Genomic DNA, 13,629 nt, shown 5'->3' with positions numbered 1-13,629 from the left:
TTTAGCCCATTTGGTCTTGGTTACCCCAGTGCGTTTACAAATACTGACATATCAGACTTCACACACATGTCAACTTACAGTCAGTGGTTGAACTAGTTTGAAATAAAAAGGGAAGAGCTCTGGGTGTCTGCTGCAAAGGGGGTAGAATACCCTTCCCCCTCGCCCCCTTATTAGCTCTTCATATAGCATATATACAATATGTATAAAAACTGGAATTGGTGCACATCACCATTGGGATAACAGTAATTACTCACTTAAAGTCGTCCCGGTTAACATTGTTTTGTTGCTGATCAGTTAGGGAACATGCTCATTTAAAGTTGTATAATGCTTCCTTCTGATGTCATTTGGCAGCTGCCTGCTTTGTCTGCTACTTGCAGGAAGAGCAGCCCCTTGCAGCTAGCTGGTGGGGGCTTGGAACCAGGGTGGACTGGCAGCCGCCCTATCAGTTCCCCACTCCCCTAAGTTCCCGGTGCTGCAGCCGCCCAGCAGGCTAGCAATCAGCAGTTCAGCTGTCCTTCCCCCGACTGCCTTGTACTGCTCCTGCCCTCTGCCTTGGAGCTGCTCCCCGAGCCTCCTGCTTGCTGTGCGGGGGGTGGAGGAGGAGAGGAAGAGAGGGGCTAATGTCAGGGTGTGCCCCTCCCCCTGCTCATACCATCTTCCATAGAGCAGGGGACATACACCAGGGCTGCAGTCTCAGCAAGCTGATCTAATTAACAAGGCAGCGTACTTAAGGGAAATGCAGATATCTCCCTCCATTCCTGCGGCCTTATAGAGTGAGAGAGTTAACCCTTGAGGGCTCAACCAATTGTAATTCATGATTTAGCAGTAAGGGAAATATCCCACCCTCTGACTCCTCCAGCTCAACCAAGCTTCACAATCATCATCACCACTGTGTACTGGTATTAAATTGTTTGTTTAAAACTTAGTGTGTGTGTGCATGCGCGTGAAAAAAGTTGCCCTGGAATCTAACCCCCTCATTACATTAATTCTGATGGGGAAACTGGATTTGCTTAACATGGTTTCGCTTTAATTCACATTTTTCAGGAACATAACTACAATGTTAAGTGAGGAGTTCCTGTATCTGCCTCTGTATAGGAGTTTATTTACTGGTATTAAATACTTACAATTAGAGCTTTTGCTGGTGTAAATCAGCATACCTGCACTGACTTCAATGGATTTCTGCCAGATTACACCAGTGGCAGATCTGGCCCAAAATACTTTGTATATAGGTAGGTTAGCCCTTAGTTTCATATTCTGAGGGGTTCACAGACCTTTTAATGTTGGTTTATTGTCTGTTTTTAAAGAGACAGTAATATTTTTGTTTCTCACAGGAAACTTTATAAGCGTTATGCTTTCCTACGTTGTGAAGAAGAACGAGAGCAGTTCCTCTATCACCTTCTTTCACTCAATGCTGTGGATTACTTCTGCTTCACCAGCGTCTTCACCACAATCAGTGAGTTGGAGACTCAAACTTTGTCTTGAACGAAAAATAGTCGCTGTCTTGGTGACAGAGGAATGATCCTGAGACAGCACTTTGCTCCATGATCAGTGTATCTGGGCTCTTACCAAGAAGCCTGCAGTCATGGCTGCTGAGATCAGCACCTTTGGGTGTTGCTTTGGGTAACCAGCTAAGTGTAAGATCGCGTGTGAGTGCTTTGGATAACCAAACTGAATAGTAGAGGAGAATAGCATTCAGATAATATTCTAGCATTTAAGTGACCTAGTACAATTTCTATATCTCAGAATTATGTAGCCCTTCATCCTTTTTTTTTAACTCAGAAGTGCTCCACATCTCAAGGCTCCCCCATATTTCTCCACTATATGTACACCATCCTGGTAGCCTCTGAGAAATAGGTAGGACTCCTTGGGGCCTGTTAAGAGCACACTTTGAAGGATAAGGCACTTTGTGTCCCTTTTGTGTACACTATGTATGGTTGCCCCTTTTGACCCAAGCAGCTAATTGAGGGCTTTGGGGATGTTCCATCTGAAAGTAGAAATTGGGGATAATCAGGTATTTCTTCCATGCAGTTTCGGTTGTTTACAAGGAGTGTTTGAAGTCACATGTCTCTGAATGAAGAAGGAGACAAGAACAGAAGGAACTGTTTCTTAGCTTACGGCTCCCAAGCTTCTGTAGCCAACGCCAGACCTGAAAGTTCTCTCTAGCTTTTTGCAGGGTCACACTGTGCTTAAAGGCTCCTGCTTGACTTTTCTTGCCAGTTTTCCTCTGCTTCTCCCTCTGATTTTGTCTGTTGCCTTGGTTTCTGTGTGTTCTCTTTCTCACTTGCTCGAACATACCTGCACAAAGCAATACTCAGCTCAAAAACTCCTGGGTGGGTTCACACACACATCTTTGTCTTAGGTGGGGCTTAAGCATAGGCACCGAGTTTTATTTTCCCCTGGGGGTGCTCAGCCGCCACTCTGTCCCATCCCCGAAACCCCACCTCATCTCCACCCCTTCTTTGAGTCCCTACCCTCACCTCATGTCTTCCCCCTCCCCCAAGGCCCTGCCCTCACTCCGCCTCTTCCTACCCTTGCTCCAACCTGTCCCCTGAGGCCCTGCCCACCTGCCACTCGCTGCTTTCTGTCCTCCCCCAAGTGCCTCCCCCAATCACCAAACAGCTGATCGGCAGTAGCTGCCGGCATACCCACGGAGTCAGCACCTATGAGCTTATGTTTATAGTTCTGTTAACTGAAAGGTGAGTTCACACCTGTCAGCCACATGGACTTTAAACCCAGCAAGCTGTTTCAACATTTTCATTGACATGAACTATATGTGCAGTTGTGCAGCACCTCTCCAGGCCTTGTACAGAATCAAAATGGCATCCTCTGCATAATGTGACCTCACATGCATTTTATGTGCAAGGTCACTCCATGTGGTGGAAACCGTTTTGTAGAGCATGTCTGCTTTGGGGGCCCAATGGAATTGTCCCTTTTGGCCTCCTGTTGGACCAGTAGCCTTCCCCTTCTCGTTCCTTTTCCTTCCCCACATGACTGAAAGGCTTGTTTCCCCTCTTCTTCCTCCTCTCCTATATACTCGAGGAGTGACAACGTGCCAAAACCTAGACATGAACTTGTTTTCTCCTCCCTAACAGTGAGGAGTGCTACCAGTAGGTTGCTGTGTTGACCTTGGTCTCTACTTCACTGCCTAAAAAAATAAGGATGTGAAAATAAAGTGAGTTTTTACCTAGTCATCAAAGTTTGGGCTCATCTTCTACCTTTTCCTCTTCTTAAACTTTCATTAAGGAAATGAGTGGTTACAAAAGAATGCAGTGTTCATGGAGGTTTTACTGTATCTTGTTTTCTGGGCCATCAGTGTTGGCAACTTATTCCTTTGGGACGCAAGAGTGAATTTGTGGCATTGTGTGTACAGTATTGAGATGATGCATGCACCAGTAAAAAGGGATGATTTCCTTAATCAAAGGAAATGGCAGGTTTGCAAAACATCGGGAAAGCAACTCTTGCAGTACAAGCGAGTGTGATTCCACTCTGTCCGGTGCAAGTTGGGATGAGTGGCCAGCCCTGTTTTTCTCACTCAACTATGCATTAAGCATCAAGCCTTACTGAGATTCCCTTAGATTTTAAGTGGTGCTAAGAGAAGGATGTCCACTGAGAGTCTGCTTCATAATATTCCATTCAGCTAGAGGGTGAAAGCTCCAAATCTGTGTCTTCAGTCTGACAACCCCATATTAACAGCTTTGCCATTATTCTGATACATAGGGATATAATGATGTATTCGAATTATAATGTTCCACTTTTAAAATGGAGATGGGATGAAGCAGACATTTTCTGAAGTTCTTTATTGCTTTGAACTGGTTTTACTGCAAGGTGAATGCTCCTAGTTGCATTGTGGTACAACAGCAACACCTGGTGGTTATTCAGATCAATCTCATATATTGTTTATCACAAGTAAGGGAATGCCTCTCATCTCATTCTCTGACTTTAAATGTGGGAGACTTTCTGTTTTATACTGGTGTCCATTTTCATTGTTTCTGATGCTTACACATAATATTTGGCTCATTATACTCACTGAAAAATGTTGGCAGGTCTTCATTTGAGTATATTAATGCCAAATGTTGCAAGAGAACAGCAAAAATAACCTAAAGGACATTGTTTAAATTTGAAGGGCAAAATGCTCCTGGTCTCTTCTCCATGTGCAGATCTATGAGATCATTTTGTTTCCAATGACAGAGACTTAAGAAACTGGTACTTGAGGCTGCTCTTACAGACAAGTAATTGGTGTCTGTGTTGAAACCTACCCAAAGGCTGCTTTGCAGATAGCTTTATTTTAACATAATTTTTTTTTCTGTCTATAACTGAGCTGTCTAGACTTGAAATAGTTTTGTGACCTCTTTCTTTTATGATCAGAATATCTGTTTTCATAGTTGGTGCAAATACTGCATGCTGGATACTTTTAGAATTGTCTCATTTACCTTAGGTATAGAGAAGGATTTTTACTTGTAATGCTACTGAGGGTATGTCTTCACTACCAGCCGTATCGGCGGGTACTAGACGCAATATATCAATCCCCGAACGCGCTCCTGTCGACTCCAGAACTCCACCAACATGAACAGTGGCAGGGGAGTCGACAGGGGGAGCCGTGGACATCGATCCTGCGCTGTGAGGACGGTAGGTAACTCGATCTAAGATACTTCGACTTCAGCTGCGTTATTCATGGAGCTGAATTTGAGTATCTTAGATCGATCCCCTTCCCTAGTGTAGACCAGCCCTGAGATACAGCACAAGAGACAAGTCCTAATTATACTATATTGTGTAAACTATGTTTTAAAAAATGCAGTTTTAATTCTGGTTTGTTTTTTCTCATTTTAGTGATTCCATACAGGACAGTGATAATCCCTATCAAAAAACTAAGCAATGCAATTACCACATCAAACCCATGGATTTGTGTTTCAGGAGAACTAGGAGATACAGGAGTAATGCAGATTCCTAAAAATCTTCTAGAAATGACATTTGAGGTGAGCGCGCTCTCTTCTTTTTTCAGTACTCAGTATTGAGCACTACTACCAGAACATTTATTTTGCTAGTTTTTTCTGTGTGTTCAGAGCACAACTCTTTAACATCTGAGTGTCCAAGGTCACTATAGATTTTAAATGAAAAGCAGAAAACTAGTGCTTGTAAAGTTACTGTCCTCACTGATGGACAGAACATGTCACTCTCCTGTCGTAGCGTTTTCACTGGCGCCTGCTTACCAACTATGTCTAATTTATACTTCTTGTCCTCATCTGAACAGCTCTGTACAACTCGCCTCAACCCATATCCCTCGTCACATTTGTTACTGTTCCCTGCTTTACCTTTGCTCTGCTGGTGACAACAGCCTCACTATGCCACTCTTACCCCCTCTTCCATCTTCAAGCTTGTCTCCCTGCTGCCCCAGATCTATTTGAGCTCCCCATGCTGGATACTCAAGACTTGTGGAGGATCAAAATGCTGAATCCCACATGCCCTTAACCTGCGGGGACAGGGCGAAGTTTAGGCAATGTGCATGGCAGGGGGCTTCTAGGCATGCACTTCAGTCATACACCTTGTCTGACATTCCTCTTGACAGTGGGGACTCCATAGTCCAGTTTCCTAGGTCCTGAAACTAGTGCCATCTCCCCAAGCCTAACAGCAGCTCTTATATGTTCCCCAGAATCTCCCCAAAGGAAAGGTCTGCTGGTTTACAGTTTACCTCTTCAGGGGTACATGACAGTGAAAGCCACCACACACACACTGCACAGAATTCTAAAACACCAATGTTCTTCATTTAATAACAAAAGAAACACACATCTATACAAAATAGTATACCCCTGTATATATTTCTCTGCCTCTGGTTCCTCACCATTCTGGACAGTTCTTTTGGGTTTGGGCAGAGTCATCTGGGGTGTCTAGAATCCTTCCCCTAGAGTTCAAGTCTTTCCAGCCCAGCCGGCTTTCCCTGACCGTGGTTAGGCCACAGTTAAACCAACCCCCCTGCTAAGAGAGCCTGTCCATCTCTTCCACACTCCTGCCAAAGCTTCCTGTCCCTCCAAAAGCCTTTCCCCTTTTGCCTTCTGAGAGTCCTTTTTAAGTCCTCTGCTCTGTCCTTTTGTTCTGTTTGGGGATTTTCCACACTCTCCACTTCCCCTTGCTTGAAGACAAACTGGAGAAAGCAGCTTCTCCCAGTTCACATGCCCATTAAATCCAGAGGACAGTCATTACAGTTAATGACTCTTTGTTCCTGGTCTGGTAAGGTGTGTTGCAACCGATGTCAGCAAACAGTGCATTCCACAGCCACCTTAGGGTACTTTTACACTGCAGCTGGAGGAGTTGCAGTTCAGATAGCTCTGGCACAAGTGGCAGCTTGGGCTAACCACCCAAGTACAATCCCTTCTGATATCCTAGGTATATACTCAGGCAGCTAGCCCATGCCACTGCTGCTACACTGCTGTTTGTAGTATACTGACTCACTCAAAACCAGTGTGTGTACATCTCCCCGAGCTGGAACGTACATCTCCTGGTACAGTGCAGACATACCCCTAGAAACATTCTCTGCATAACTTCATGGTAGTTAATTAATACCTTTATTTCATCAATCAATTGATAATTATGGACTGATAAAAACATTGCATTTGCTACCAAAATGAAAATTTATCATACCAGCCTACTAACATTATTCTTTATGTTCTGGAAGCAGCTGCATTGTATGAAACAAACATCAGAAGGTTGGAGACAGTAGAAATGGAAGACTGAGGGTGTGAAGTGGAATGATTTTAAGACCAGTTATGTTAAAAAGAGAGTAGAATGTGAAATGAGGGTACTGGATTGACTCCAGCAACAAGATTTATGATGGTAGGGACACTGCAGAAGAGAGACAAATGATAGGATGCCAAAGAAAATAATGCAACCACAGGCAAGGTCAGTCTGACCTAGAGGCCAACTACTGACTGGATACTGAGGGCTGGTGTACACTTACGGAGGGATTGATGAGCAGCAATCGATGCACCAGCGGTCGATTTAGCAGGTCTAATGAAGACCTGTAAATCAACTGCAGATCCCTTTCCTACCAACTCCTGTACTCCACCAGATCAAGAAGAGTAGAGGGAGTTTACGGGAGCACATCTCCCGTCGACAGCGCGTAGTGTGGACCCTGTGGAAAGTAGATCTAAACTACATCAATTTGAGTTAGGCTATTCAAGTCACAAATTGCGTAGCTTAGATCGAATTTCCCCTGTAGTGTAGATAAAGCCTGAGATCCTGCATGGGGACATGACCAGACTAGGCTTAATGGAGGAACAGGCACTGGACAGGAATGAATGGTGATGTAGTACTTCGTCTTGTGTCGGCAAAGATGCTGTGGAATGAAAGACACAGATCATCCCTCCGTAAACACAATGATCTCCCAGTACATCAGACCTTTTATCCCTCGTCGCTCAGATCCCTTGTAAAGACCCCACCTCTTCTGCAATGCTCACAAATGTTTGTCCACGTTAGCTATAAGACGTTTGGGTGAATAATGTATTTAACCGGGGAAGCCTCTATGTTGATATCTAAAGCACTGTTCCAAAAAATACTTCACGTGAGTAGTCCCATTGAGTTTAATGGGTTTACTTGGGGGTGTAAAGATACACTCACGTATAAATGTTTGCAGGATTGGGACCTTAGATTGTAACTCCCTTTGGAGAAGGACCTGCCCTTTGGAGAAGGACCTGCCCTTTATAGGCTGTATAGCATCTCACAAAATGGTGTCCGGTCTTCATTGGAGCCTCTGGTCATTACTGTTATGTAAATATTAAATAACATTGCTCTGGACTTTGCAGTGTTTTCTACTTGTCTGTCTTTAGTGGTCATAAACTTCTCAGGGAGGGTACTTTGTCTTATGAAGGACTGAGTACATTGATATTTAATAATAATTGATGATAATGACTAGTTTCCTGCCACAGAATGATTCCTTATTCAAAATTATAAGATATTTTTGAGAAGCTGAACATATTGAAAACAAATTTCATAAATAAAAACAGCTTTCTTGCCTATTTAGCTAAAAACACAGTGGTTAACATGACTCATAATTATGTATCATAAGCTCTCACTGCAAAGAATATACATCTATTAATGAGCTATAAATTTTTAAGGTCCTAGCTGAATAAAATAGGAACAAAGAAACATCAGTTATGCTGGTTTTAGCTGCATTTGCTTAATTAAGAATCCATGCTTCATAAAGCAAATGAAATTAAACAAACTAGTGAACTAAACTGTTGTGGGCCATCTTTCTATAAAACTGAATAAAATCTGTTTTTTGGGGTTTTGTTTTCATTTGCAGTGCCAGAATTTAGGAAAGCTAACAACTGTTCAGATTGGTCATGACAACTCAGGATTATTAGCCAAGTGGCTGGTAGATTGCGTCATGGTGAGAAGTGAAATCACAGGACACACATACAAGTAAGCAACAAGTTTCAAAGTTTCTGACTTTCTAAATCTGAAATCCCTGCCTGATCAACAAAACCCTAGAGATCTCTGGTATCCTTTTTGGGTGTGCTGGACTATGATGCAGACAGGCGACTCGATTTAGGCTTTACAGATGGGGAATTTCAAATTGAAATTCTCTAGGTTTCAAAAACTACAGCTGACTCTGATTAGAAATACATGGGAAGGCTTGAAAATATGAGATTTTTAGTCTGCTGAGACAGGACAGACTGCATATTTTTAAAGTGTTTATCACTATTGCCTCTAATAGCCAAATTGATTGGCTTATGTCTGTCCAGAACATCTGTATACAAATAAATTCCATTTTTATTCCCAAAAGCTTGAATGGCAGTTTTATTTTAGGTAAATCTTTGTAATGTAAGTATGAACAATTGGTTTAAAAAAAGCCATTAAATGTCAGAATACTTGAACAAGAATACAGAAGTATAGCTTTCAAGAAAATGAGAGTTCTTCAAATGGCTGTAGATGTGCATACCACTCCATTGTGCATGTGCTTGGTGTACCAAAACCAGAGACCTTGCTTAGGAGTTCCCATCAGGGAGTCGCTTATGCTTTCTGGCCATTGTATTCCTTCCATGGCTATGTGAGTTGGCACCTCCCAAAACCAGGTCCTTTTCCCCATCCACAGCTTGATTTGGAGCATTCAGTGTGGTGTCTCACCTCATCTTCTTTGTCGCAGTGTTTTTTTTGTTTTTTGTGTTTTCTGTAAATAGTTTAGTACCTTAGGATTTAATTTAGCTTAATATATTTAGTAGAGTTTTAGCCCAGGATGATGTCTCCTCTGGGTTCTAAACATTGTCCATGTGGTGTTTCTCTCCCTACTAGTGACCCCACACGCACACCTGAAGTTCATTGTGCCTTGGTGAAGGGCATCCTACTTAAGACTGCTGTACTAATAAGTTGTTTAAGAAGAGAACACAGGTGGCAGGGGACTTGTTTGAAGGCAGTACCTTTGTGGAGAAAGCCAGGAGTCTCACTTCAGCTCAGGGAACCGCTGCAGATCATCAGGCCCTCCAGAGAGTGCCTGAGCTAGAAGGGACAGGAGCTCCATATCCAGACTTGGATTATTCACCCAGCAAAAAGAGGGATTGTTCTCCTTCCTCTGGCACCCTAAGGAAAATGAACCAGGGCAGCTTCAGCGTTCAGAGACATTCCTCCTCCTCATCTAGGAGGAGTGCAGACTGACACCCTGAGTCTTTTGGGATGTGGATAAAGCTGGTCCTTCAACCCACTCTCCAGTGCCAATGGCTGATCAACTAGACTGTACCATTGACTCTGGTACCTCTCTGGGGGCATCTCCTGAGACCGGCACTGACGGTGGTGTCCACACAGACACTGTCCACACCACTGATGTATCGGGCAGCAGCAGACTGCTATGCCTGTCAGTTCCGGACTTACCACTTAAGAACACTTGACTTTAGTGGCTTAATCTTTGGTGTCCTCTGCATTTCCTGGATTGCTGGCTGACTTATTGTCGGCACCTTCTCATATCCAGGGTCCTGAATTATAATCTGCTTCCTGTATAGTAGCTAGGGGACTGCTGACACAGATGCTAATCTTCAGTACTGATGACAGTTCCAGAACAGTACGTCTGCAGGTCTAGTACCCACTTCACTTTCAGTATCAACTGTCCGGTTCAGTACCAAGTGTGATGCCTTTATCAGCACTCAAAGTGCTTTTGACTATACCACGATTGGTGCCAATGAGGCTGTTGTGTTGGACTGCAGATGTTGTGTGCCATTTATTGGTCCCACCTGGAGTGGCTCCTACATTACTGCCAGACTACTTGGAAGGGTCTTCAAGATTAAGTGCCTTTGCCTTCATGATACTGCTATCCAAGATAGAGACCTCCTGAGGGTCACCATCGGTATCGTGATCAGTACTGCTCCCACAGTCGGCTTCCTGGCCTACCTCCTACTGGCCACCAATGCCACATCCACAGTGGCCTCCTTGGAATTCCTAGGAGGTTCCTTGTTTGAGGTCCCAATTGTCCTCTCAGTCCCAGGCTAGATCACCTGTTCCTCTGGTGGTTTCTCCACACGAGCCAAGTGTGCTTTAGCCATGGGCTGAGGAGCTGTCCCTGACTTGGTGGAGTTGAACCCTTGGTACAGTCAAATGCATTTCCACAAAAGCAGTGGTTCTCAAACTTTTGTACTGGTGACCTCTTTAACATAGCAAGCCTCTGAGTGCAAACCCCCCCCCAAATAGATTTTATAAAGTGATTTTAATATATAACACCATTATAAATGCTGAGGCAAAGCAGGGTTATAGGGTGGAGGCTGACAGGTCGTAACCCCCGCTCCCATGTAATAACTTCACGACCCCCTGAGGGTACTGACCCCCAGTTTGAGAACCTCTGCACAACAGATTACAGTGTTTCCAGTTCCCTTTTCTTCCTCTTCACCAGACAATGCTACCATGCCTGAATCCTCATCTCTGGTACCAGAAGACTTGATAGGATTTAAAGTCTTCCTGAGATAAATGGCATCTTCATTGGATATTCAGGCTGTGTGTTCAAGAGAATACCCATTAGTTAGTGGATGTTCTTCAATCCTCAGCTCCTAGGGAAGTTGCTCTCCCTCTAAATGAAGCAATATTGGATCCTTCCAAATTTCTGGAATACCCCAGTGTCTAGAACACCCATGGCTGTGCTTATTGACTAAATATTATGTCGCCATGGAAGGGTTTGAATATTTCCCATCCACCTCCGAATTCCCTGGTTGTAACTGTGACAAATCAGAGTATGACAGAGAAGGTATAAATCTACTTCTAATCAGAGTCTAAACATTAGATTGGGTGAGGATAAAAGTGTATTCAGCTTCCTTGTTACAAATGCGCATTGCCAACCTGCAAGCATTATCTAAATGTGACTGTAAATTGGGGCTCTATGTCCAAACTTACAGATAAATTACCAGAATCTTCCAGGGAAGAGTTTAAGGCATTTATTGCAGAGGCCTGTTTGGTGGCCAAGATGTGTCTACAGTCAGCACTGGATGTGGCAGATGTTTCATCCAGACACATGGCTGAAGCTGTGATAAGGCCCTGATGGCTACAGGACTTCAGTGTAGCTCCTGAAGTTCACCAGACCAAAGAGGACTTAACATTTGGTTAGTTTTTGTTTTCTGAGAAAACTGGCAACTTTATTTTAAGGACTCCCAAGCTACTTTAGTCTTTGGGATTTACACAGGCCATCCCCCTCATCTCACAAGTTATCCTCAAACTGAAGTTGGACCATGCAAAACTGATACTTATTGTGCTAGTGTGGCCAAAATAATATTCATTCTCCAACCTTCTCAATCTGTCTGACCTCCCAGATCTCTTCCTCTCCTTCCCGGCTTGCTGACTCAGCACCATGGCCATGTTGTTCATCCCATACTAAGCAATCTGCACCTCACAGTGTGGATGATACGTGGCTAGATGAAGAGGAAGGGCAGTGTTTGGAAAGAGTTCATAAAATCCTGCTTAAAGGTAGAAAACAGTCTACATATTTGGCTAAATGGAGTTTTTTTTTAGTTTGGTCAGTGTCTAAGGGAATTCAGTCTGTCAGCTCGTGTTCAGGACATTTGGGGATTATTTGTTACATTTGAAGTCCTTGGATCTTTGAGAGTTCACTTGGCAGCAATTTCATCAGTCCATCCTCTGATCCAAGGAAAGTAGTTTACCCAAACTCCATAGTGGTGAGATTTCTAAAAGGTATTTTCTACTTGCTTCTGCCTGTGAGGAAATGGTCTCTTTGTGGGACCTTAATACTGTGCTGGTCACCCTCACCCATCCTTCATTTGAGCTTACAACACCTGCTTGTTGTGCCTCCTTTCCAAAAGACGACAGCCTTTCTTGTGTCTATAGCAAGTCAGCGAGTTACAGCCCTTAAGGGCTTGTAACCTCCATAGTGGTTTCACAGTCTCATCTTAACCAGGTTATTTACTTGTGTATATATTTTTTCCTAAGCCGCACTCAAATGCAGATGAGCAGCATCTGCATGTGTTAGATGTTGAGGCAGTGCTTGGTGTTCTTTCTGGAAAGGCCTAAGCCATTTTGTTCATCGCCTGGACTTTTTTTATCTCCTGTGAGGACTGGATGAAAGGTCAGCTTGTCTCCACAGGCAGTTTCCAGGTGGATAACTTCCTGTATTACCACAGCTTATGGAGTAACTCAGACTGTGCCCCCATGGACATTATACACTCATTTGATAAGAGCCTAAGTGATATCAGTTGTGGTTCTCAGTGATATTACACATATGAGGGCTACGTTTTCTTCTGTGCATATTTGCATACTTCTACCATTACCACAACATTTCTGTCAGATGCAAACTTTGGGAAGGCAGTGCTATGGTCACTGTTGAAGTAAACTCAGAGCTCCACCGCCTACTGGAATTGCTTGTGGATCACCTGAATCCATGTCTGCAACCATGGATTCAGGTGACTCACAAACAAAGAAAATATAGTTATTTACCTGTATTGTAACTGTTGTTCTTCAAGATGTGGGTGCAGACATGTATGCCACAACCCACCTTCCTTCTGCTCAGCTTCAGAGTCTCCAGCATTGGAATCTGGGGCAAAGGAACTGAGTAGGGTCAGAATGGTGCCATTCTTGCAGAGCCATGGGAGGGTATATTGGGGTCAGAGGGTATAAGTGCGCCCCAATGAATAATGCTGAATTTTTCTGGCTTTGGTGTACTGGATGCGCACACACGAGTGGAATACATGTCTGCACCCCATCTCAAAGAAAAGTAGGTAAGTAATATAGGTAAGTAACTGTTGTCTTCATTGTGTCTTCTAATCCTGCAGTTGGGCTATACATGCTTTCATTTTGTATATGTAGAAACCTAAAAGAGCCCTATCAAATACTTTGTATAACACTTCTGTCTTCTACTGTCTAGTGCTTTCATACAGGCTTGAAGGTTATTTCCTTTTGATTTGACAAATGTAGATGTTTTTTCTTTGTTTTTAATGGGGCTAAAGTTAACATTGCTGTGTCTTAATTAGTTTTTGCTGTCAAGAAACATGGATGGTTAGCACTGCTCTGATCAAAGGGATGGCTTGTTGCGCAATCAACAGAGAGGGGTCTCAGATATGTAGATTGTAATGGATTTTTTTACCTTCTCACTTTTTCTAAGACAGATTTTTTTTTTTCCGTTTCTTAGAAGTAGAGGTGTTTGGTTTTTCAAATGGA

At 43.4% G+C, this 13,629-nt stretch overlaps 1 protein-coding gene across 5 annotated transcripts in view; it reads left to right on the top strand.

Annotated features, from left to right (window-relative positions):
* DENND5B (DENN domain containing 5B) overlaps positions 1 to 13,629 on the top strand; it is a 199,772-nt gene that overhangs the window by 176,276 nt on the left and 9,867 nt on the right. For all 5 annotated transcript variants that reach the window (XM_030543467.1, XM_030543458.1, XM_030543486.1 and 2 more), the window contains 3 exons: positions 1,332 to 1,453; positions 4,828 to 4,973; positions 8,294 to 8,412. In XM_030543467.1, the coding sequence (XP_030399327.1) occupies positions 1,332 to 1,453; positions 4,828 to 4,973; positions 8,294 to 8,412 (387 nt within the window). The remainder of the gene's footprint in view (positions 1 to 1,331; positions 1,454 to 4,827; positions 4,974 to 8,293; positions 8,413 to 13,629) is intronic.

This window comes from Gopherus evgoodei, chromosome 1, assembly GCF_007399415.2.
Source record: "Gopherus evgoodei ecotype Sinaloan lineage chromosome 1, rGopEvg1_v1.p, whole genome shotgun sequence".
NCBI lineage: Eukaryota > Metazoa > Chordata > Testudines > Testudinidae > Gopherus > Gopherus evgoodei.
This window is presented reverse-complemented; position numbering and strand designations above follow the sequence as displayed.